At 44.1% G+C, this 25233-nt stretch overlaps 1 protein-coding gene and 1 long non-coding RNA gene across 2 annotated transcripts in view; one reads left to right on the top strand and one right to left on the bottom strand.

Moving 5' to 3' along the window:
- The window catches only part of Gorasp2 (golgi reassembly stacking protein 2), a 28712-nt gene extending 27255 nt beyond the window's left edge, over positions 1 to 1457 (bottom strand). Inside the window, exon 1 of the mRNA XM_028885760.1 lies at positions 1213 to 1457. Coding sequence (XP_028741593.1) covers positions 1213 to 1275 — 63 coding nt within the window. The 5' untranslated portion in view covers positions 1276 to 1457. The remainder of the gene's footprint in view (positions 1 to 1212) is intronic.
- Positions 210 to 21000, top strand: LOC119087850. Its single transcript, XR_005091339.1, has 4 exons — positions 210 to 1000; positions 15760 to 15863; positions 18037 to 18086; positions 20796 to 21000. It is a non-coding gene; the product is annotated as an uncharacterized LOC119087850 (long non-coding RNA).
- The last annotated feature ends 4233 nt before the right edge of the window (positions 21001 to 25233 follow it).

The raw sequence follows: 25233 nt of genomic DNA, 5'->3' as shown, positions 1-25233 counted from the left end.
AACACTAATGTGTCTTACTGGGTTTCCCCAAGTGTTTATTATTATAAAAATATCACAGTTCCCTAAGGGTTCATAGCCAGCCACAGTCAGCCACTCTGAGAATCGGCTAGTAACAGGATAATATACCTCACAGGAGACTCAAAACCAGACCAGAAAAAAAAAAAGCACTGTCATTAATTTTCCTTTGACTCCAAGATGGGGCAGTTCTCTATTTACCTGTCAGTATGGCACTTAGGAGTTTGGTTAGCTGAAGGGAATTGGAAAATAATATGGCTTATGTACAAACACCCTGGAAAAACAAACTACAAAGAGTGGGCTTCAAGAGGCTCTTTGAGTGGAATGGGGAGGCAGTTAGTTATATGCGACAATCGGAAAGGTGACCCATCACACAACCCTGTCATTCAGGTATTTGTGTTACTTTAGAATGTTGTCTCAGAACATGGGACCCAGGGCAGAAAATAAAGGTAGCAATCACACTCTCAGGGAAGACTGTCTTGCCTGAGAAACTAACATCTTCTGACACTATATTGTGCCTAAATGGCGCTGCAGACCGAAGCCACTCTGTTCACAGTTCACTCACACAGGTGTCACCGCATTCCTGGCTCCACGAGGAAAAGACTATTCACAGGAGGGTGTGTTTTTGCACCCTGGTGTCTGGCGCTGCGTTCCCCTATCAACCCTGGTTATTTTGGAAACATTCTCCCCCATTACTTTTTACTACACCGACATAAACCTTTATCTCCCTGATTATTTCATCTTAGAAAGAAGAACGGAAGTTCCTCTCCTCCAGGAAATGTAGAAGAGATCTGGAAGGGTCAGGCACGACCCGGAACGGAAAAGTCCTACCAAAAAAAAATCCAAGTCCGTCAAATCTGGTTGGAAGCCATTCCTTCGTCCTGTCGTGCCCAGGTGGCCTTTCCACGCATCCAGGGGGCGCCGAGGCGAACCGACACCTGCGGTGGCATCCCCGGTGGCTCGGTCACTCTCCCCGGGAACCCAGGTACCGGCTCCGGCCCCTTCTGGAGGCGGTGCCCCCTGCCCTTCCCGACTCTGAAGCTCAGATCAGGAAGCGGCGAGGCCGTGCGGGAGGGACCGGGAGCCAGGGTGGCGGGTCTCCCGGGCCGCGTCGCCGGCAGCCGCGCCCAGGACACCCCGCGGACTCGGGCCTGGCTGCCCCGGCGTCCCCAGGGCCCCCGCCCCCGCAGCCCTTACCCGCAAGACGTGGTAGCCCTCCGTGCCGCCGCCCGGGATCTCGACGCTCTGCGAGGAGCCCATGGCGGCGGGCGATCCGTACGGCCCGGCCGGCTCAGCGCTGCTCCGCCTCGCGCACCGCCCGCTCCACGACTCCGCGCGTAGCACTTGGGACGTGGCACTCGCAGCCGCCCGAGCCGGGCCGCACAGCCCGCCGGGAGATCGTCTCCCGGCAGCCAGGGCCGCTGCGACGCCGCAGACAGCGCCCCCTTCCGGGAGTCCGCGGGGACGGCCCGAGAGCGGCCGGGCGGGCGGCGGTGGGGCGGAGGAGGGGCGGCACCTGGCCCGGCGCGCGAGAGACGCCTTGGCTACGGGGCCCCGGCCTGGACAAGACTCATCGAGGCGCGAGTCTACGTTCCGCGAAGAAAAAAAGTTCCTTGGTTGCAGCTCCCCCTGGTGGCCAGAGGCAGAAAGGGAAGGGAGCAGATGCCAGCCAGCCAAGCGCGCGGGGCGCTTGGTTAGTTTGAGGTCTTGTTTAGTAAGACTGTACTAATATACCCAATAGTTCGCAGTGGCTTTCTGGGGCTGGAATGTCAGGTCCTTTTCATTCACTTTTGTAAAGGGCAGCAATGTCCCCTGAAATAACAGCTGTCCCAATTTTTTAAAGCTGTTGTTTTCCTCCTCTTCTTGATGGAACTATAGTCCCTACGCCAGAGCGGGAAGCAAGGTGGCATTTCCTTGGAATATCGCCTCTTGCCGTTTGATACCCCCACTGCACCTCTGTTAAGTAGCTAAGTTAGAGACACACATATTTCACAGATATGTTTTTCTTTTGTTCCTTTCACCATTTGTTCCTCTCACCCCTTTCAGTGCTTCTCGGGACACTGCTCCTCCCACCCCCAGACACTGCGGTCAGTTTGAATCTTGAATCTCGGTAAGGGTGCGCCATCCAAGTGTCAACTGTCTTCCGTGTTTTGCAGTGTGAACTACTATTAAGGGTGAAGTATTCTAGCCCCAGATGTTTTTAATAGTTACCTTCACACACCTTCAGTTAGATCCTCCAGTTTGAAGGCTAGAGGAGCAAATGAATGGTATCCTAAAAAAACAAAAAAAACCCCAAAAAAACAGGAAAACACAGTACATGGACCTTGCTTCCACACAGCTGGCCAGTTCCCCATATGGAATCAGACTATATATATATCGCAACTCCTTGGTTCTTTTTCTTTAGAGAACACTGACAAAAACAACAGCTGGGCTTGCTTAGGGTCTTCCAAAGATACACTGCTGGAACCAGGAATCTGCAAACTGCGGCTAATGTCATAGTCTAAGAAAAACTGATCCAAAACTACCATTCTCCCTCCCTCTCCCTCTCCCTCTCTCCCTCTCACTCTATCCCTCTCCCTTCCTCTCTCCCTCTCCCTCTCCCTCATGCATGTGTGTATGTGTGTGAGTGCATGTGTGTGTGTATGCACGTGAACAACCACACATGTGCAGAGACCAGATGAGGTCATGTGTGCTCATCTTTCTTTCTGACTTATTTCCTTGAGATATGAACCTGGAGCTAGGCAGGTGGCCGACGAGCCCAGATCTTCCTGTCTCTGCTTCCCCAGTGCCGGCCAGGGTTACAGACTCCTGCAGCAATGGACGGGCTTTTTATGTGAGTGCTAGGGATCTGAACTCAGGTCTGAACATTTTCACCCACTGAGCTGTCTCCCAACCCCTAATCTAAAACTTTGGCAACTTAACATATCAGTACTTAACACATAGTAGTTTGAATGTGATTGCCCCCATAATCTCATAGGGAGTGGCACTATTAGGAGGTGTGGCTTTGTTGCAGTAGGTGTGGCCTTGTTGGAGGAAGTGTGTCACTGTGGGGGAGGGCTTTGAGGTTTCCTACGCTCAGGATACCTCCCAGTTTGTCAGTTGACTTCCTGTTGCCTGCAAGATGTAGGACTCTCAGCTATTCCTCCAGCACCATGTCTGCCTGCATGCTGCCATGCTACCCATCATGATGATAATGGACTGAACCTCTGAAACTGTAAGTGAGCCCCCTCAATAAATGCTTTTCTTATAAGAGTTGCTGTGGTCATAGTATCTCTTCACAGCAATAATAATAATAAAAAAAACCCTAACTAAAGCAACACCCAAATTTAATGTGTCAGCTTAAAAATAGTAACAAAAGAAGAATCACAGTTGGGAACTGAGAACCAGGAGTTACTTGGTCCTTGAAGCTAAAGGCCTCAGCAGTCAGAGTAGTCCCACAATGGCTGTCTCTCCTTGAAGGTTGACAACCAGTGGTCACTTGGTCCACAAGGCGGGGTGCCTCAGTAGTCCTAGTCTGCTGTCAGAAGCCTAGAAGGTTCCAGGAGAGCCTCTGGTCCCTGGTCCATGATGACAGCTTAGAAACCCTGGTTCCAATATCAGTGAAGGAATCATCATCATCATCAGCAGCAGCAGCATCGAAAATCAACTCCATGGCCAGAGAGAAGTTCAAGTGGGAAAAACTTGGATGATCTTCCTTCTGATAAACACTGGCTATCTTGAATTATTCTCATTCAACGTTCTTAGACCACAGTTAGATTCTTCATTTCTGCTGTCATCATGGGCATCACCACAGGCTTGCCTTTCACTTGGCTAAGAATACCATTTGCTTGAGTCGGGGGGGGGGGGGGGGGGGGGATGTAGTTCAGTTGTAGAGCAGGGAGGAGGTGCTATGTGATGGTGTCCTTTCTCTTTAGGTCTCTAGTTTATGGCTGGGAACGTGGTGTTCAGGTAGTGTTTGCCTCGCATGTGTAAATCCCCTGGTTCAATCTCTTATTTTCCCACGTAAGTAAATTTAAAATAATATTGATTGGAATTAAACACATGAACCGAATACTCCACAACCCTGCCCCCTGACTCAGTTACTATGGCTACTATTTGTACCTCATCAAAATATGCATTATGTCTTCAGTGGCAATTGGTAGCAGGTGAGGTACAGATCTGAGAATTTTAAAAATATAACCATTACTCCTGTTCCTGGGACCAGTTTGCCTTCTTCATGTAGTTGGGGAATATGCTCAAATGAAAAGAAAAAAATAAAATCCCAAGAACACTGCCAAAGCTAGCATCACTAAATACAACATGGTGGAGGAGAACACATGGGAAATTATTGTTCAGGTCAGTCACAGTCTGAGTCAGAATCTGCTGCAGGCAAGTTGGCATTTTGAAACATCACAGGCAGCAGACAAGTGAGGTCCAGCAGACACAAACATCTACAGGCTAAAACAATCAAACCCAGAAGCAATTTACGTCTGCGGAACCAGCGCTCACGTGGTTCATCTGGGCTTCGTTAATTCTGAGTTCGAATAAATAAGTAGCTCATAATGGAAGGGCCACTTTTCATCATAGTGATGAGTGCAGCTTTATCTTCCAGCCCATAATCTGGGAGGGTCTGGCTCCCAATGTGTGGATGGCAACCCTTCCTGAATAAATTGGCTAAGGGGTGGTGGTTCCACACAGCAACCCCTTCCTAATGTGCAAAATAGTCATGTTATGTGCCACAGAAGCCCAGCCACCACTGCCCAGACTTCAGGGAAACTGATGACCTGTGTAGACAATGCATAACTCCACTTAATAGGAATACATGAAGTGGCCTTTTAGGAGTTCTGCCCCATAAAACACACAAGAGTGTGAGCTGGGCTCAGCCGATAAATGAATTGCTTTCTGAGAACTGGTAAATGCAAAGAGAAACACAGTGTTTGTGTATTTGCATATTGGAATGGCAGCTGAGGCTGATGTTGGCCTGTGTGCTTAGCCGTGTGTTCAGTAGTGACAGAGGATTGACATAGAATAGCTTCTCACCAGCAGCATTGAAGGGATACAGGTTTGTGCAAGTGTGATGTCAATTGGAAGTAGTAGAGTATTGGCTCTCTACCCCAGGTGGCAACAGGAACTCTACAAAAACAGGAGAGCCCAAGCACCGCAATGTCCACTTCAATGGTGAGTTTCCAGGGAACACAGCCAGCGTGAGAACTTCCTGCTAAAGCACCTGTTTACGAACCCTGTGCTGTTTTAAAGCTGGGATGGATCCTGTGGGAAATGGAATGGTCACAGACTCACGTTGTACTGCTATTCTTGTGTGTAGTTGATTGTTTTTTACTCTTTACTCTTAGCTCTTTGGGGTACCACCCAGCTCCCAAATAAATACACAGAGGCTTAGTCCTTCTTATGAATGCCTGGCCTTAGCTTGGCTTGATTCTAACCAGCTTTTCTTAAATTATTCTATCTTTTGCCTCTGGGCCTTTTACTTTTCTATATACCGTTCTTTACTTCTTACTCCGTGGCTTGCTATATAGCTGGGTGGGTGGCCCCTGGAGTCCTCCTCCTTCTCCTTTTGCTCGCTCTTCCCTCTTCTCTTTTTTTCTCCTATTTATTCTCTCTGCCTTCCGGCCTCGCCTATCCTTTCTCCTGCCTTGCTATTGGCTGTTCAGATCTTTATTAGATCAATCAGGTGTTTTAGACAGGCAAAGTAACACAGCTTCACAGAGTTTAAACAAATGCAACATAAAAGAATGCAGCACATCTTTGCATCATTAAACAAATGGTCCACAACATAAGCAAATGTAACACATCCTCAAGTAATATTCCACGACACTTGTGTCCCTTCAATACTGAAATTATCTTAGTGTCAAAGTTACTTATTTAATGAGGAAAAGTCTCAATGTGTATCTCCAGCTGATTTGGAAGTCACTACATAGCTCAGGCTGGCCTTGAACTCACAATTCTGCCTCAGCCTCCCAAAGTTAGAGGTGTGCTACCATGCTTGGCTTGTTTGTTTATTTTTTAAATGAACTATTATCTTAGAACTGTTTGTTTTGCTTGTTTGTTTTATTTTTTGTTGTTGTTGGTTTTTTTGTTTTGAGACAGGGTCTCACTGTATAGCTCTGACCATCCTAGAACTCACTCTGTAGCCCAGGCTGGCCTCGAACTCACAGAGATCCACGTGGCTCTGCCTCCTGAGTGCTGGGATTAAAGGCGTGCGCCACCGCCACTACTGTTCTTAGAGTCACAGAAAAGTTTCAGACAGTGCATGCAGTTCCCATAGGCACGCCTGCTGTTTTTCTGGTGATTAGACTGGGCTTATGAGTTCTGCAGGATAACAGTAGAGAAGGCCACTCTCACTGTCATGGCAGAATTCTGTGCTGTGGACATGGCTTACGGTTGGCCATGCTAACCTGCCCACTTTACAATGCTGTCTGCCTTTAAGTGACCAGTAGTCAGACTCCGGGCCAGGTGCTTGCAGGTTCTCGGTATCTTATGCAAGGATTGAGATAAATGCACACACAGATTACAGAGTAGCAATGAAACTTATTTAAGAGCAAAGTCATGGTAAAAATCAGAAAGAAATATGCTGCCAAGAGTGACTGCAGCCACACAAGTGACAATTCTCAAAGACTCTGGTTGCTTGAGGATTCTTATTATGGGGTTCACGAGAAGGACGAATTTGTTGCCAAGGGCTGTTGTCTCAGGTGGTTTTATGTTTTGATTGACATGCCCCTTCCCACGATGCATCTGATTTCAATTATATGCATGCCCAATTACACATTTCAAAGATGATAAATAGGGGATTCTCCTAAAAATTCGTGTAGAGGGCAGTTTGTCTTAGTGCAGTTGCATCTAAAACCAATTAGGCTGGACTGACTTCCCAACCTCCTACCTGAATATTACTAAAGTAGGATTGAATGAAAACCATGTCTGATAGTCATTAAAGGGAAGAGGAACTTATTTCATTGTTCGGAGTGGGGTGTGCATGTAGCTTGATGCAGGTGGGTGTCCTACGTTTCAAGGACTTTGCTAGGAGAGGGGTGTGTGTGCATAGTACATCAGATAAGTGTCCGAAGCTGTCAAGTGCACTGTAGAAGGGGGTGTGTATCCCTCAAGCCAAGGGGAACCCAGGTTACTAAACTATTCCCTATGCTTGCCTGTCTAATTAATAGCAAGTTACTTGGCCAGGCGGTGGTGGCACACGCCTTTAATCCCAGCACTCGGGAGGCAGAGACAGGCGAATCTCTATGAGTTCAAGGCCAGCCTGATCTACAGAGCGAGTTCCAGGACAGGCTCCAATAACAAGAAACACTGTCTTGAAAAACCAAAAAAAAAAAAAAAAAAAAAAAAAAAGCAAGTTACTTTTACCTTTCCCCAAGGAAGCAGGTCACCATGTCTAGACATTCTTAAGGAGGGAGAGGCATATGTGTTGGGGGAAGGGAAAATATATACATAAATTATTTACTTCTTCTGCAGGGAAGTTTGCTCCTTATTTGTCATTTATTTATGTTAACATGGCCCCATGCATGTTTATTTTATACTCAGCACTGTTATTCTTGGCTGGTGGAATGAAAAAATGGCAGGTCTTTTTGCTCAAGTTGTACCTGTGTCCCGGGCTAATCATTCCTCCCTTTAGCTCCAGGAAGCACTAAACTTTCTTCTAGCCTTATAATTTCATAATTTTGCCTTTTCCAGACTAGAATCATACAACATATAGCCTTTTAGGTCTGGTTTCTTTCATTTAGAAAAATTCATCTAAGACTCATGTATGTTAAAAGACACAAGCTGTCTTTTAAAGTGGTTATCCTTGCGGCTGGACAGATGACTCAGCAGCTAAGAGCACTTGTTCTGGCAAGAGAACCCAAGTTCCACTTCCAGCACCACATGATAGCTCACAGCCATCAGTAGCTCCAGTTCCAGGGGATCCAACACCCTCTTCTGACCTCAGGCACCAAGCATGCACATGGTGCGCATACATACATGAAAGCAAAGCATTCACTCATATTAAACAACAACAAAAAAATTTAAGTGGCCTTACCTGAACCGGGTGTGGTAGCGCACACTTTTAATCCCAGCACTACAGAGGCAGACAGAGGCAGGCAGATCTTTGTGAATTTGAGATCAGCCTGGCTTACACAGCAAGTTCCAGGTCATGTAGGGATACTAAGGAAAGTATCTCCAAAAAAGAGAAGGAAGGAGGGAGGGAGGGAGGGAGGAAGGAAGGGAGGGAGGGAAGGAAGATACTGGATGAAATGGCTGTACTGATTTACATGTTCACTTGCAATAAATGAGCATCCCTGTCACTCTGCATCCTCAGCAACATCTGCTATTTATTGTTGCTGTTGTCAAGGGTCAAACCAAGGGCTTTGAGCCTGGGCAGCTACTGTACCACTGAACTACATCCTCAGCTGCTTTTGGGGGGTTGACTCTTCTATTGAGTGTGTAGTGGCAGTTAATTGTGGCTTTAATTTTCATCTTTCTGATGATTCATGTGACTAAGCATCCTTTCACAGGTATATGGCATTCTTTATCTTCCCGTTGAAGTGACTGTTCAGATCTTTTCCTATATTTAAATTAGGTTGTTTGATTTTATATTGTAAAGTTTTATTGGTCATTTGTATGTTCTGGATATGAATTTTTACCAGACTTACAGATATTTCCCCAGTGTTCATACTCCTAACAGTATCAATTACAAAACAAAGCTTCTAAATTTTGATGATGTTCAATTTATCATATTTTGCCATCCATATCAAAACTGATCACCAAACCAAGATTATGAAGATTTTTTTCCCCTTAGTTTTCTTTCTTTTATTTTTTGAGATAGGGTCTCACTGTTTAGCCCTGGTTGACCTTTAAACTCATGGAAATCTACTGTGCCTGCCTCCCGAGTGCTGGGATTAAAGACCCTAATTGTACATTGCCTGTTTTGACATCCCATTGTTCTTATTACCATGTAAGTTTTTACCTAAAAGCTTTATCGTTCAAAGTAGACTGTCTGGCCTTCTACAGATGAAAGAGTCTGCTAACGCAGCCTTCCCAGATCTGACTCTTTCAACTATCTCCTCCACTGAATCTTTCCAGCAACTTTGACTAATTGAAGGGAATGTTGCGTGCATTGATTATTACCTGTGGGTCCTTTGAAGATGAAAGGTACAGGTGGAGTCCAGTAATCAGTGCAGCAGGGACTCCAATGACCTCCTCCTGGTACTTAGCTTACTTGCTTGATGGGCTCTTTTAATTTTTTCTTCCTTGATATCATGAAGAGTTGAAAATCCAGGAGCTGCACCAAATGTAGGTCTTGGAAGAAGTTGACAGTCACTATATGGTTCTGAGTGATGGAGAAAAGCATATTTTGCTATTTTAGGCTGTTTCTTCTTCCCTAATCCCGTTCTGTAAATGGGACAATGTGATCATGTTGTTAGAGTACAGTGTGTACAGCACTGTTAAAGGTGATGCTGAAGGCCTCTTATCTAAAGGCCATACAGTGTGTCAAGGGGCTTTCAGGGTCCAGAGGGCTGGAGAAGACACTTTTTCTCAGGGTGCCTGAAAATCCCAAGGGCATTCTTTGTTTCCTGTCAAGATAAATTCTTCCCGTCCATGATGCTGTTAGCACGTGACTTTCCCTTGGAAGACATACAATGGGCACACATCCAGGGCTATGCAAAATTCCCAGTTGGATAACTGAGACTCAGGACATTTCTTAAGAAGCGTATTGTGAGCCAGCAAGGTGGCTCAGCACTTCAGGGTGCTTGCTGCCAAGCCTGGCCACCCAAGTTTGACCCCTGGGACCCACATGATGGAGGGAGAGAACCAACTCCCCCAATTTGTCTCCTGATCTCCTCTCATGTACTGGGATACCCGTGTGCCCCTCCCCTCCCCTCAAAATAAATAAATAAATATGCAATAAAAATAAAAAAAAGAAAGTGTATTGAGTCGGGCGGTGGTGGCGCACGCCTTTAATCCCAGCACTCGGGAGGCAGAGGCAGGCGGATCTCCGTGAGTTCGAGGCCAGCCTGGGCTACCAAGTGAGTCCCAGGAGAGGCGCAAAGCTACACAGAGAAACCCTGTCTTGAAAAACCATTAAACAACAACAACAACAACAACAAAAAAAAAAAAAAAAAAAAAAAAAAAAAAAAAAAAAAAAACAACAGAAAGTGTACTGAAGTAGAACTGGGGGAGAGTGATATTGTTAATAAGAAAACATTGAGCCTGCTCTAGTGTGAGTAGACTATCAAATGTTGAGGCATTATTAGTAGTGCTATATTTACTGAAGAAACCAAACATCACAAATTCATTCCTCCACAGCCAGAATGAGTTGAGCAGAATTTGAGAGACATGGCAGCAGTGTGGGACATGGGAAACTGGCCATTTAAATTCCTTTTTAAATGGTCGGCCTACTACCCAGTGTTGTCAAATTTGGTTTCTCAAGAAGCACTCGCTGGGTGGTAGTGGTGCACACCTTTAATCCCAGCACTCAGGAGGCAGAGGCAGGTGGAGCTCTGTGAGTTCAAGGCCAGCCTGGTCTACCAAGTGAGTTCCAGGAAAGGCGCAAAGCTACACAGAGAAACCCTGTCTCCAAAAACAAAAAAAAAAAAAAAAAAAAGTATTCAAAACTCAAAATCCTCACCAGGTGGCAGTGGCGTATACCTTTAATCCCAGCACTCTGGGAGGCAGAGCCAGGCGGATCTTTGTGAGTTCAAGGCCAGCCTGGTCTACAGAGCGAGATCCAGGACAGGCACCAAAACTACATGCAGAAACCCTGTCTCGAAAAACAAACAAAACAAAAAAAAAAAAACCCTTCAAAATCCTCATATGAAGCCCACCACTTTTATCAATGAATTAACATTGTTCTAAAGAGCCCATACTTGGTGGGCCAAAAGAACACAGACCAAACACCTGTATCTTGGAGATGTATTTGGAGAAATGGCCGAACAGATATAACTACAAGCACTCAGGTTCTGGTCTCTGGTTTAGAGGCTCTTCTCCATTGCTGTTGCTTGAGTATGAAATTCCCCCATTGGCTCCCATGTCTGAACACTTGGTCCCCACTGATGGAAGTGGAGCCTTGCTGGAGGAAGTATGTCACTGGGGGGGGGGGCAGGCTTTGGGGTTTTATAGCCAGGCTCTACTTCCTGATCCCTTTCTGCTCCCTGTGTGTGGGTGAAATGTGGTCAGTCTGCTTCCTGCTGGCCAGCTTGGCCACTTGCTCCTGCTACTGTATCTTCTCTGCCACAACAGTCTGTCTCCCATCTGTACCCGAGAGCCAAAACAAACTCTTCTCAAACTGACTTTTTGTTGGGTCAGGGTATTTCTTATCACAGCCACATAAAAACAACTAATCCAGGCTCTGTGCTAATTACATTTGTCATAACAAATGTAATAACAGTATCTTAAACTTGTTAGATACACTGGCAAATGACAATACCATTTATGATCCGGGCAAGGTCCTTTAGTCTCATCTTTCAGGTGGAGGATGAGAGAGATTGTGACTTGATTCAATCATAGAAACTAACTGTAGCAGAACCAGAAGCAGCACCAAGTTCTGTCCCCAAGTCTGGAAGCCTCCTTCTCTGCCCTAACAACTGCAGCAGTAACTGTGGCTACTAACCATCAGGACATTGTTAATTCCAGTGGGCATTATTAAACTCACTTTACAGGATAAAGGCCCAGAGAGAGCAAGTGACTTACTCAAGATCCCACAGCAAGCAAATAGCCAAATCCAAGTTGAGATCCAGGTACATTGACTCCAAAGTCCAGGTTTATTTATTTATTTATTTATTTATTTATTTATTTATTTATTTTTATTTTTATTTTTTTTAGCTACCACAGGATTCCTCTTCTTGGCATGGACACAGAGATAAATACTGTGTCTGTGTTTACACTCTCACCTATCCAAGCTGGCAGGAGGAGAATTGAGGCCAGGGCTTTGAAGGAACACTGAGGCGACCCTGAGATTTTTGTCTTGTTTTCATAGTCCTGCATGGAGCCAAGTAGGGAAGTGGGAGTCAGGACCTTACTGTTGGAATCTTAAAAATCTCTGAGCTGGCTGGAAGATCCCTGTTGTTACAAAATATATTTTAGAAAAGTTCATAGATTTTTCCATCTCAAGGATTGATGATAATATTGCTATGTTAGTGTTTCTGAGAGATTGTTGGGAGCTGGGAAGAATCTGATTAAGCCTAAAGAAGCTAACTGTATCTACTCTGTAAGCTTCTAACAACTAAATGGCTAAGAATGTCATTATATAGCATCTGAGGCCAATAGCCGGGATGTCTCCACTTTGCTTTAACCCACCTACTTAAACTGTTGTGTATTCCCAAAGTTCGAAACCGGCAGAAAAATTAACAAGGTAGAAAGTGGGTGGCAGCAACAGGGATCAGTGGTGGATGCAACTGTAGTGCATGAGTCATAGTTCAAAACGCTTGTTCCAAATAGTCAAAATAAACACAGGCATCAATGTTTATAACACCGTTCTTCACAGTTTCATTTTCTAAAGACAGAGGGCGGAAAGAAACGGATGCATACGTGCTGGCTTGCTTGCCCTTAGCTAGATTTCAGCACTCTTACATAGTTCAGCGACTCCTGCCTAGGGAACAGTGCTGCCCACAGTGGGCTAGCTCTTCCCCATCAGTGAACTTAATTAGGACAATCCCTCGCAGACAGTCCTTCATTGAGACACTCTTCCCAGGTGATTCTAAGTTGTGTCAGGTCGACAAAGCTAACTACCACAGGAAGTAATGTCTGAGTAATGTCTTTTTTTTAATTGCCTATTTCATGCATTAAAGCTTTTGTAATTTATTTATTTATTCTATGTGTCTTTTACATCATGTATCTTGATCCCATTCATTTCCCTGTCCCTTGGCATCCACACTCCACCCCTGAACACTCCCAAATAAAACAAAATTTAAGAGAAAAAAAAAAAAGGAGAAAAAATAAAATCAGATAAAATAAGGGGAAAACTTAAAAAAAATCTGGTCATGGAAGCTGCAGTGTGACAGTGAGTTGTTGATGTAACCAATTGTCTTATTAAAATAAGAAACACAGAGCCAATATAAAAGAGAAAGCTGAGAGTCAGAGCTCAGAGATAAAATCTTACTCCTGCAGTGCTCCTAGCTGGGGGGGGGAGAGGGGGGGGGGGGGGGAGGGGGGGGGGGGGGGGGAGGGAGAGGGAGGGAGCTTCTTCCTGTTGTCTGTATTTAAATAGTCTTTCTGTTCTGCCTTCGCATTGGTTGCAACCCAACCACATGACTGCCTCATCACTGCCTGTAGTACCCCTCCAGTCTTAAAGCGTATGTCTCCAATACTGCTGTATCCTGACACACAGAATCTACCTAGCTCTTCTAACCATCACGCTCTTGCTATGGCTCTAATAGCTCTGACCCCAGGGCAACTTTATTTATTAACATAAAGTTAAAATCACATTTCAGTACAAATAAAATATCACCATAGTGAGTCATGCTGTGACTCCTTTGTCCATTTATCTTTACTTGTAAGTGTTCATTGCAAAGAGTCATTGATCTGGTTCAGACTCTGGTTTCTACTACCCTATGGATGCTGGGCCCTCGCTAGGGCTCTCCTGGGTATCCTGTTGTTGCCCTGTGTTGTGGAGATCCTGCAGCTTTGGGTCTGCAGGTCAGATCCCCTCACTCAATCCAGCAGATCTTAGAGAGGGTGGATAATGGGGCAGGCCAAGTCATAACCTTGGGCCTGGGCCGCTGTAGGGTTGTTCCACCAGATGTGAAATGGGGACAACTCTCCCATGCTTACAACTTCGGGGTTAGCTCACCCACACCTGCGCTAACAGGGTTGGCTCTTTTGTGCTGCCTGGAGAGATGACTCAGCAGTTAAGAGCACTGGCTGTTTTTCCAGAGGACCTGGGTTCAATTCCTAGCACCCATGTGGCAGCTCACAACTGTCTGTAACTTCAGTTCCAGGGAATCTGATACCTTCACACCAATGCACATAAAATAAAGTTAAATAAATTTCAAAAAGTGTCTGAGTAATTCTTAAATAATATGCATTCTGTTATTTATTAAAACATATAACTTTCCCCGCCTTAGTACTGGGGATCAAACTCAGGCCCCCTGTGCTCAGGTAAGTGCTCTCCCTCAGAGCCACCTCCCAGTCCCTTTCATTTCGTTCTGACTTGCTGTACTATTAAAGTGTCCGGAAGACGGTTCGGGTGAGTGCAGCCTTCTTGGTGATGGCGAGAGAACCCTCTTACTTACTGTGATGCTTGCTCAGGGTGCCTGCTCACTAGTCTGTCATGGCAAGATGATTTCCCACTAATCTTGCTTAAATTTTTATTAAGAAAGCTGCCAAATTATTTCAAGTGAGTTTTGATATATTGCTAGTTTTTTCCATTAACTTGTGATAATGTTTCTTTTAAAAAGGTTAATCTACTTTGCATTCTGAAAATAAGCCCTTGGGTCATGGTATTTTATTATTATTATTATCATTTTACTAAACATCTATATTTGATTTATAGTACAGTGTTTCATCTATTTAGAAAATTTTAAATCTGTAACTGAAATTGCTATGTAGTTCCTTTTGGAATTGATTGAATAGAGTGATGTCTCGCCTGTTGCATTGCCTCCCCTGATGGAAGCCATAGATCTAATTGCTTGTGTGTCAGCAACTAGAGAGCAGGGACCAGGTCATGTTTGATTTTCTGTCTTTTGTATCAAGCACAATGCTTAAGGACATGGTAGGGCTTGATAAATCTGTGTTGAATGATGAGAAGAACAGTGTTTGGACATACTTCCCTATAATCCAATTTTATCCACTGTTCGACGTCTGCCATGTATTATCTTCATAACTCATGTTCCGGTCCCAGGAACTTGGTGCTGCTCATTTTACTAGTTCCCAAGCAGAAATACTGTTATTGTATTCAGTAGTTCCCGTGCAGAAATACTATCACTGAATTCAGTGCTGTAGCTAAACTAATCAGTTAGAGATACCTGCACCAATGTGACTATATCTCAAAGATGTTAAATCAGACAAAACAATAAGAGTATGGACACACTTTGGGCACCCTGGTTCTGTGTGTTAAACGCTCAGTGCTATCAGAAAGTGATGAGGTCTTTAAGAGGTGGGGGTCTGATGAAGGTTTGAGGTCCTTGCAAGTGTGCCCTTGAGCAGTAGTGTGAGATGTTAGTCTCTTCTCTCCCTCATACCTGGGCCATGTTGTGTGCACTTCCGTTCTACTGGATGGTTTGGCCACGGTCTGCTGCCAGATCACAGGTCCAAAATCAACGGGACCAATGATGGATTGAACCTGTGAGCCCAAAGATACCTTTCCTTTGTGCTTCGATCCTCAGGCAGGCTGTGACAATACTAGAATGTTGACTGACAAAGCTTTAAAAACACAAACGATGAAGCTGGCCGTGGTGGTACATGTTTGTAATCCCAGCACTTGGGAGGTGGAGGCAGGAGGATCTGAGTTCAAGGTTATCTGCCACTACCTAGCAAGTTTGAGACCAGAGATGCTGGCTCAAAAAAAAAAAAAAAAAGAAAAAAGAAAAAAAAGAAAGAAAGAAAAAGGCCAAACAACATTAGGCACTAGTATTAGGTTTGTGCCGTTGTCTCTAAACTCTCCTGATTCTGTGTAGCCTTTTGGCATGCTGTTCTGTACCAAGGGACTAAAATCTATGTGAATGACACACCTGTGGCTTCTGATTTGGTTTTACCAGTTCAAAGCACTGGCAGGGGCCTGGAAAACCGCAGAGAGTGAGATACCATCTTTTTTCCTGTTCCTGGCAGCGCTTCAAGTCTGACACCAGCAGCAGCAGGAAGAGGAGGCAGGAGAGTCCCCATGGCTCTGTCAGAGATGCCAGCTGACCTCCCGACAGGAAGAAACCTGTCAAGTAGGTGCTCTGACCTCCGCTCCCTCTGCCCTTTGACCTCCTGCCAATGCTTCCCTTTGTCCCAAACCAACCAGGAGCCAGAAGTCAGGCCGGACTGGCTAGGCAGTTTCTGAGCACTGAAGGAATTAACCTAGAGGCCAAGCAGAGGAAATAGTACCAACTCCATCAGTCCACTTGCTTCTCTAGCTTCCTGAGCCTTTGGAACCAACATCAGTACCAAATCCCTTTGTATGAAATACACTGAGTTGTTAGGACTTTCTTATCAGGAAGTGGTGAATTCAGTCTAGTTTATGGGTACAACGTCTGTGGTCAAGAATGATCATTTACATGAAAACAACAAATCTCTTATTGGGGGTAATGTTTACCTCCAGGTGGAAGGGAACAGAATGGAGTGGGGGAACAAAATCATACATACATCATATGTATCCAAAACATTTCATTTTTAAAACCAGCAGGTAAATTTATTATTTTTTAAAATTAGGTTCTATGTTTATTAGTTTATTTAGTTCTATGTTTATTAGTCTATGTTTTCATTTGCTAGAACTATTTAATCATTATCTAAATCATGTGGGTGTATAATATAAAAGAATGAAACCAGATTTAATTTTCTGCTGCCGTGATGAAATATCCCAGCAAAGGCAGCTTGAGGGAGAGTTTACTCTGGATCGCAGTTCAAGTTACAGTCCACCATGGTGGCAGGGTGATCTGCTCACATGGTGTCCACAGTGAGGAAGCAGAGAGAGAAGAACGCAGCTGCCAAGCCCACTTCCCCCTTACGCAGTCCAGGACCTTAGGGAATGGTGCCACTCAGAGTGGGCAAGCTTCCCACATCAGTGAACCTAATTAAGACACTCCCCACCCCCTACAGGCAAGCTCAGGGGCACCTCTCACGGCTAATCCTAGCTCTCAGCAAGATGAGGGCTGAGGTTAGCTATCACCAAATCTGGCTCTGAGGGTGTGGGTTCTGGCTCTGTAGTCAGTTTGTAGTTGAGACAAATTAAGGTACTGAATTTCTTGTAAGCTTTGTATCCTCATCCATACAGATAAGGGCAACAGTGTCCACCTTACAGGACTATTGTCACGATTAATGGGGATAACATACGCAGAATATCCCAGCCTACTGCTTAGGACCCAGCGAGCCCTCACCAAATCACGGAGGCCTTCCTTGTGAATTTTAGGGACGATAAGGCTTGGTCATATATACTGCTGCAGTAATGCTATGCTATGTTGCAATGAGGTCGCTTTCTCTTTTATTTGAAAAACACCACACTAAGTTCCTTCTCTAAATACAAGAGTGGCAGATGTGCAATGCAGTGTTTTTAAAATATGAGAATATACAGGGATGAGAATTAAAATATTCCTGTGATTTTGACATAACTTATAAATGAATATCAGCATTGAAGACTAGCCTAACCCTGTCTATAGTTTGTAACATGTAATATATGGTGAATATTTTCCTCTGTTTGTTGTCGTGGGACATCACTCTGGCTGTGCTAATATTCTAGTGGCTAGACCAAGGTTGACTTATTTATTTATTATATTGAATGTGGGATTTTTGGTTTGTTTGTTTCTCTAATGTTTAATTGCTACAATTAATGCTATAGTGGACCTCTTTGTTTGATATATTCTTGTCTGATTTCTTTGAACAAAATATTTATGGAAACCTTGGTTAAATATGGTTATGTATGTTTCATGACATACAATACAGAGAGAGAGAGAGAGAAATTCTGTGCTGAGGCATATCTAGCCATGGTGAGGTAATCTAGTCATGATGAGGAGTACTATTTTAAAAAAAAAAGCTACTTTTAAATAGAGTAGCTGCAACAGACATGGGTCTGCAACAGTGGATTAACCACCTTGATGAGTAAAGAAAGTCAGGGACATGCCACAGAGCAGGACCTGCATGGGCTGTTGGAAACAAACTTTTACCAGGCTGCACACAGAGGGATTCTAATTCAGCTTTTTAAGTGTCAGTTTTCATCTAGAACCAACTAGATGTAGACACCAGCTGAAAATGATCTGGTAACCAGATCCGTGGGTTTTCTGGATGAAGGTCTCACGGTGACTTAGTTGGAAAGACATGGGGTACGAACAAAAGCCACATTTCTGGCTGCCCTTGAGATGTGGCTTCCTGTGTCTTGGATACTCACTTTGTACCTTTTCTCCCTTCTAGTTTGTGGGGTCTCAATTCCACTCTCAACTGCTTAGATGGGGAGAAGAAAGGTAAGTATCAGCTACCAAAGCCTTCCACTCACTTGTTAATTAATTTCTCCAATAAAAACCCACTGGCACCTGCCAGCCTCAGACTAAAATGGAGCCAGTGAATTTGAAAAATAATTAAAGTTAATGAGCTGCTCTTCTGATAGGATCTGGAAAACTTAACAACCATAATTAGCGAGAAGTGCAAAGTGAGGAAGTGTCACTTGCTGATAGACAGGACTTCTTGCAGTCGTGTTGATGGAGAACCCTGCCCATATTGTGAACGCCATGCTCTGTTGAGTCAGAAGAGCGTGGCTGGCTTTACAAGCTGAGCGTGAACGCAGGCCAAGCACTAATCTGGAAACCGTTTCCCCTAGGCTGACATATGAGAGTTGTCTCCCTCGCTCCTCAAGACTGTTGTGTCAGAATGTTGGTAAGAATTCACGACAGTCTCCCCTGAACTCCATGAGCCCCAAAGCAGGCTACCTAACTCTGTACCTCTACATAATCAAAATAGGTTTTGATATTAAGGTTATGGAGAAGCTAGATCCTAAATGGACAAAGGCTGTCTGGGAGTTCAGTTTGTCTGCATGGTTTCAGTGGAAATTTCTTGAAAGCCACTGCAGAGAGTCTGGCAATATAGGCTTAGGATCTGCCTTGCTGGGAGGAAGCCATGGGTCCGACCAGAGACTCGTCTGTGTTCTAGGGTCTGCATTCTATTGTGAGGTGATTAGATACAGGGGGTAGTGTGGCCTTTTTTCCTGCATCTTAACAGAAATGAACTTATTTTCATTCATATTCAAATAATTTAATTATACATCAAAACCTTCAACTCACATTTATAACTAAAATACTTTTTTCTTTTCAAAATTTTATTTAGGCTTAAAAGTAGATGAGTGTTAAGATTAACTAAATCTTTTTTTTAGAAGCAGATTTTTTTTTTAAGATTTATTATGTATACAGTGTTCTGTCTGCAGGCCAGAAGAGGGCACCAGATCTCATGACAGATGGTTGTGAGCCACCGTGTGGGTGCTGGGAATTGAACTCAGGACCTCAGGAAAAGCAGCCAGTGCTGTTAATGGCTGAGCCATCTCTCCAGCCCTACCCCCCCCCCTTTTTTTCTTGATTAACTAAATCTTAATGCAGATAGAACATTAATTGAAAATTTGAAATACTGAAGAAAATTTTAAGGTTTTTATTTTGGAATCCAGCTGTCAATAATACTTTAGAATATAACAGATTCCATCAAAGTGAGGTTTACTTTTATTTTGCTTATTTAATTAATTATTTCTTTTCTTTTTTTTTTTCTTTTTCTTTTTTCTTTTTAAGCTGAGGACTGAACCAGGGCCTTATGCTTGCTAAGCAAGCGCTCTGCCACTGAGCTAAATCCCCAACCCTTAATGATCTTTCTTTTGGCTCTTGAAACAGGGTTTCTGTACTGTGGCCTGCGAGGCTGGGTCCTGGAAATCTGATGGGAAGTGGCGGGAAATTACGAAGGACAGACATGGGGCTGGAGAGTTGGCTTAGTGGTTAAGGGCATTTGTTCTTGTCAAGGGCTCCTTTCCATTCCCAGCACTCAGCTTCCTCAGGCACCAGACATGCATGTGGTGCACAGACATACATGCAAGCATGTAGCTGGAGAGCTTCTCTCCAGGTCCTGCCAAGCCCCGGCAGTCCGACAGCCCACTTACAAAATAAACACACAGGCGCTTATATTATTTAAACTGTTTGGCCTAATGGCTCAGGCTTTTTGTTAACTGTTCTTATATTTTAAATTAACCCATTTTTATTTATCTATAAGTAGCCACGTGGCTCACCGGTACCTTACATCTTGTTTGTCATGGCGGCGGCGCTCAACTCCAGCTACACAAGCAAAACACTCATACACATAAAATAAAAGAAATCTAATAAATAAATAAATAAATCTAATAAATAAATAAAAATTAAAAAGATACAAGAAAAGTAAAGCTTGGGTCCTGTGGGCCATGCTCTTGGATGGGGGTGCTCTTGGAGGGAGATGCACCAGCAGCCTGGTTGCTCACTGTGTTTATTCTAGAGAATATGAACAAGGAGATGCGCTAGCTGGTCTCAGAATGGGGGCTCTGTAGAGGAGCAGTCTCAGGGGGCTCTAATCATGCCATCAGATAGGATGAGGAGGCTCCAGTCAACACTCTTTGCACACACTAGATTTTGTTTTTAGCTAAATGTCAACTGTTTGTCAACATCCATACTTTCACCAAGAGAAGGACTTGCCATTTCCCTGAGCCTGACCGAGGGAAGACCCTGAAGTTCCCATGAGTCTGAGGCATCTGTGTCCTTGACAGGGCCATCCTTATGTCATGAATGCTCATTCATATGGGAGTATACTCACTCCCCCCAACTCTAGGCTGACCTTAAACTTGAGGCAACCCTCCTGCCTCAGTCTCCCAAGTGTTAAGATTACAGGTAAGAGCCACTGCACCCAGATTCTAAGGTTTTAATTTATAAAATTAATCATGATTGTACATACATTCATGAGAAAATGAGAGAGATTCTGCCCACTAAGCTATGACCCAAAGCTCTTTTAGCATCTAGAGTTGGTTTTGTGTTTAGTAAAAGCACTCCGCCAAACTGACTGGGCAGAATTCCTTTTACCATGTATCACTCTGCTCTGTTTCCAAGCTCTTCTCTATTACAATAACTCTTCCTTTCACTCTGAATCATAGCATGATGGTTTTTTTTTTTTTTTTTTAGGACATTTTATCAACAATAAATCGCAAGTCTTGTGCTATGGACAATGCCATTACTCAGCTGAGGGACAAACAGATTCGTGACCAAGCTGGTTCACATGTAGACAGTGGATGTTTTCTTGCAGCATACAATTTCAAAGGAATAAAAAGTCTCACACTCGACCGTGGCAGCAAAAGTAGCTACCACAGTTAATTAATCTTTCATTCTATTGGGCATGATAAATTTAATTTAGTAGTTATATACATTTCGATTGGCTTTGAAAATTATAAATTTATAAACTCAAGTTCCATTTGCTTTTGGGATACCATCTTACAAGAACTCCAGTTTGCAGTAAGGCTTGTTAAGGAAGGGAATGGCTCAGTTGCCTTTAACCTACTGGCTATGGGTGGTTTAGGACTTCTGTTGGTCTTTTCTGTGTTGAACACACAGATTGCAAGCCCAGTGCCACTTTGAGATCTTTGGCAGCAGTTAACTCTATAGCTCACACACAATTGAGCCTGTATGATAATGAGTATTCAGAGACGGGTAATGTCTGGGGGGCGCTCACCAACCTAAGACAGAGCGCCTGTGTGGCCTGGGCAGGCGTCTCCATGACGGGTAAGGTGACTTGCTGACATCCCATGCAACCTAAGTCAGAAGCTCATTTATTAGTAAAAAGGGGACCTGTAGGGCCCTGCCCCTCCCCCCTGTTTTGGGTAACTGTTGCCTTGCTTGCTGACCTTGACCTTGATATCCTCCCTATGCTAATTCCCTGCCAGGTTCCACCCTCCTGAATGCTTAAGGGAAGTTCCTTGTCTATGTATCCTGCACAATGGGCATTAACAGCTTAGATGCAAGATTGTAAAACATCTGTAGCAAACTTCTGCCCTCCAGGGTTCTCCCATTGTGCTGTAAGCCTGCATTTAAGACCTCCTCCCTCCTTCAATAAACGACATTCGGCATTAAAAAATAATAATAATGAAAACTCAAAAAAAATGTTTTGCCGTAAAAAAAAAGTCTCACACTCAGAGCAGTGCACACCCACACTGACTTCTGGGAATTTCTTCCTTCCCCGTGTCCTAGGATTTTCCAGAGGAGATCACAAACAAAGGTGAGATGCATGCTTTAAACACACCTTGCAGGGAGTCTTGTGTCAGAAATCAGAGCTCGGCCACTTTATGTTCCCCCTTGTGATGCACAAGGTCCCACTCATCACAGCCAGCCTGGGGCAGTGGGGCCACCCCCTCACGCAGCAGCTCGCTGTGGGACTATGGTGAATGTGCCCAGTCCTCATCTGACTCAAGAGTGGGCTTCGAGGCCTTGCCTTTGTGGCTCTCTCACCCACAAAACAGGTGACTGCTGAAAGAGAGGTGATGTGGCCGTAGCTGATGATTTATAGCCTTCTACTCAGTGAAGTGACCTTTCTGGAGGGATGACCTCTCACAAATGTACCGTGAAGGCCACTGTCATAATTGTTTTATATTCTTAACTAACCGATGGCATAACCCCAAGGCAGATACTGTTATTATACCCTTACATTACACATTACATCCATATGAAGCAACCGAGGCACGGAGCTTACCCTGCTTAATGTCATAGCTTATGTGAATATGGGCAATTTGCTCAGTATTTATGCTCTCGGTGATTATGCTGTGTCCCTTCAATGCTACAGTACTGAAGAGCTGGAATAAAAGGATAAAAATGCATATGATTGTCTTAATTTACATTCGCAAATGTATATGGAATAGTATATGTTCTGAGTTTCCCAGAAACATTTTTTTTTTTTCCGAGACGGGGTTTCCCTGTGTAGCCTTGGTCCCTGTCCTGGATCTCACTCTGTAGACCAGGCTGGCCTTGAACTCACAAAGATCCGCCTGTCTCTGCCTCCCGAGTGCTGGGATTAAAGGCATGCGCCACCAGCGCCCGGCTCCCAGAAACATTTTTTACTAATTGTTCAGAGGATGAGGTAGACGGAAATGCACCACAGTTTGTCCAAACTAACAAACAACAGAACTCATGCTGTCTTGTGAACCTGGGGTTGGGAGAGGAAGAGAAGACTAATGTTAGCTTGGCCATGAAGTAGGGGGGTAAAGTGTCAATCCAGAGTAGAAAGTACCCGGCTCCAGTCACCTGAGATGGGTACACTAACTCAGCATTTCGGAGTTCTCATACAGCTAACCTAATGTTAAGTCCAGGCTTTCCCGCAGCCACCCAGTCCTGAGATCATATTTGGAAATTATCGGGCTGCAGCAGTGAATTACCTTGATGGAAATCAAGGATTCCAAAGTCTCAAGTCATTGTCTGGTTTTCAGCAAGCTGTGGTAGGGAAGTTAATTAAACCTAGGGATTGAATTTTTCTTTTGAAAAGAAGTGGCCATTGAGCGTTAATCAGCTGTAGAGAAGAGAGCAGAAAACCTGGGGATCCATAAAAGAGCTCTGCCCTGTAAGCAAGTCACTTCACCTCTGACCTCCGTAGCTGAGAAAGGATTTGGCTCCGGCGATATTCTCAGGGAAGCTTTCGGCTTGAATTGCTGCCATGAGCAAATGAGTTTTCTCTACCGAGAATGAATTCTCCTGAACTGCTGAAACAAAGGTCCGTGTCCCGGCTGGCTATTATTTATTTGCTGGAGACACGGCGACATATCCCCTACTGTCTACCCTGGGTCTGGAAGCTGTGAGCCGTGGTACCTAGCCTCAGGTCTAACAGATCAAAACTCACAGAAAGGAGAAAGCGGTGGGGTGAGGGACATGAAATATGAACAGTGCCTACAAATACGGGCCTCAAAGGAAGCAAGTCATAAAAATGAGCCCTTATTTACTGTCCTTCTCCCATCTTGAGGATGAGGCACATGACTGAATTAATGATTTGGTATTGCACTCTGCAGAAGTGGTGTTTCCGGGCAGGCAGGGGAGGGGACTGGGTGCCAGTGATTCGGAGACCTTCCCGGAGTTAGCAGCAGTGAGTTACCAAACAGCTGCTGTGGGCTCACATTCTGAACTCTCCATTTCTCTCCAATCAATAGTCTGGAGCTTTTGCATTAAGTTCTGATAACATAGATCACTGTGAAAACTGCCTCATGTCCCACGGAACCTTAGTGCCTTAGCCTGTGGGAAAAACCAGAGTGAATAGGCTGGAAACTGGCTTCTCTCAATTCCCCCAGCTCCAAAGAAGCTAGAACATGTTGCGACTGTGGATGCCATCTCCATTTCCGGTGTCAGCAAATGAACTATGGTTTGAGGAAGTCTTCCACTCCATCAACTCCCATTCATCTGAATACTGTGTGTTTCCTAACTATTCCAGTTGAAATACCCAAAGTCTTCCAGATGCTTCTAGCGCAGTGGTTCTCAACTTTCCTAATGCTGTGACCCTTTAACACAGTTCCTAATGCTGTGGTGACCCCAACCATAAAAATATTTCATTGCTACTTCGTGACTGTAATTTTGCAACTGTTACGAATGATAATGTAAATATCTGTTTTCTGGTGGTCTCAGGGAACCCCTATAAAAGAGTTGACTGACTCCCATAATAGTCTCGACCCACAGGTTGAAAACCATTGTTCTAGTGCCTTGAGTGTACAAACTCAAATGCTATGTAGATGGGGATTTACGTATTTTGGAAAGCACAGTCCCTGACTCAGTGTACTAAAAAAAAAAAAAAAAAAAAAAAAAAAAAAAAAAAAAAAAAAAAAGGTGATTAAAAAAAAAACTACAACTAACCAACCAAACAAAAACAAAAACAACTTAAACTCATAGGCGTGGATGAGTATCAGGATTGAGGTTACACATTTTGCAGATAGCCCCGCCCCTCATAGCTCACTGTCCACTTTTATGAGTTGGGGTGTCACCACATAGCTCAGGCTGGCCTCACATTCACAGTTTTCACATTTTAGTAATCTTCCTTGAGGAAATTAGGTTTGTAGGAGTGATCAACAGAGAAATATTTATAATACAAAAGCCAAGACGTTGGTAAAATAAACCTTGATATTTTCTTAGAATACTATGTTTGAAATGGCTATGTACAGATACCTTTAGCAAAGAAAAGTGTTCTGAATATTGGGGGATTTTCTTTTTTGTTTTTGTTTTTTTGTTTGAGTATTGTGCTTAGTGAAAAGTACTATGGAATAGTTAATATGATGCAAGTTGGTTTCATAAGATGATTTCTAACACAATGGTGCTTACATGAAAGTCTGGGGCCAGTGAGATGACTCAGTGGTTAAAGGTGCTTGCAGAGCACAGGAGTTCAATCCCCAAACCCATAAAAAGGTGGGAAGAGGGAAGTGATTCTTCAAAGTGGTCGCCTGACTGCAATACAGCATGTGCGTACACACACTACACACACACTCAGTTAATAATAGTAGTAGTAAAAATAATAACAGTGTCTAGAAAGATGTATACATATTATGAACAGGGGTGCTAAAAAGAAGGCTGCAGGCTGGGTGTAGTGGCACATGCCTTTAATCCC

Source organism: Peromyscus leucopus, chromosome 4 (genome assembly GCF_004664715.2).
Source record: "Peromyscus leucopus breed LL Stock chromosome 4, UCI_PerLeu_2.1, whole genome shotgun sequence".
Lineage (NCBI taxonomy): Eukaryota > Metazoa > Chordata > Mammalia > Rodentia > Cricetidae > Peromyscus > Peromyscus leucopus.
This window is presented reverse-complemented; position numbering and strand designations above follow the sequence as displayed.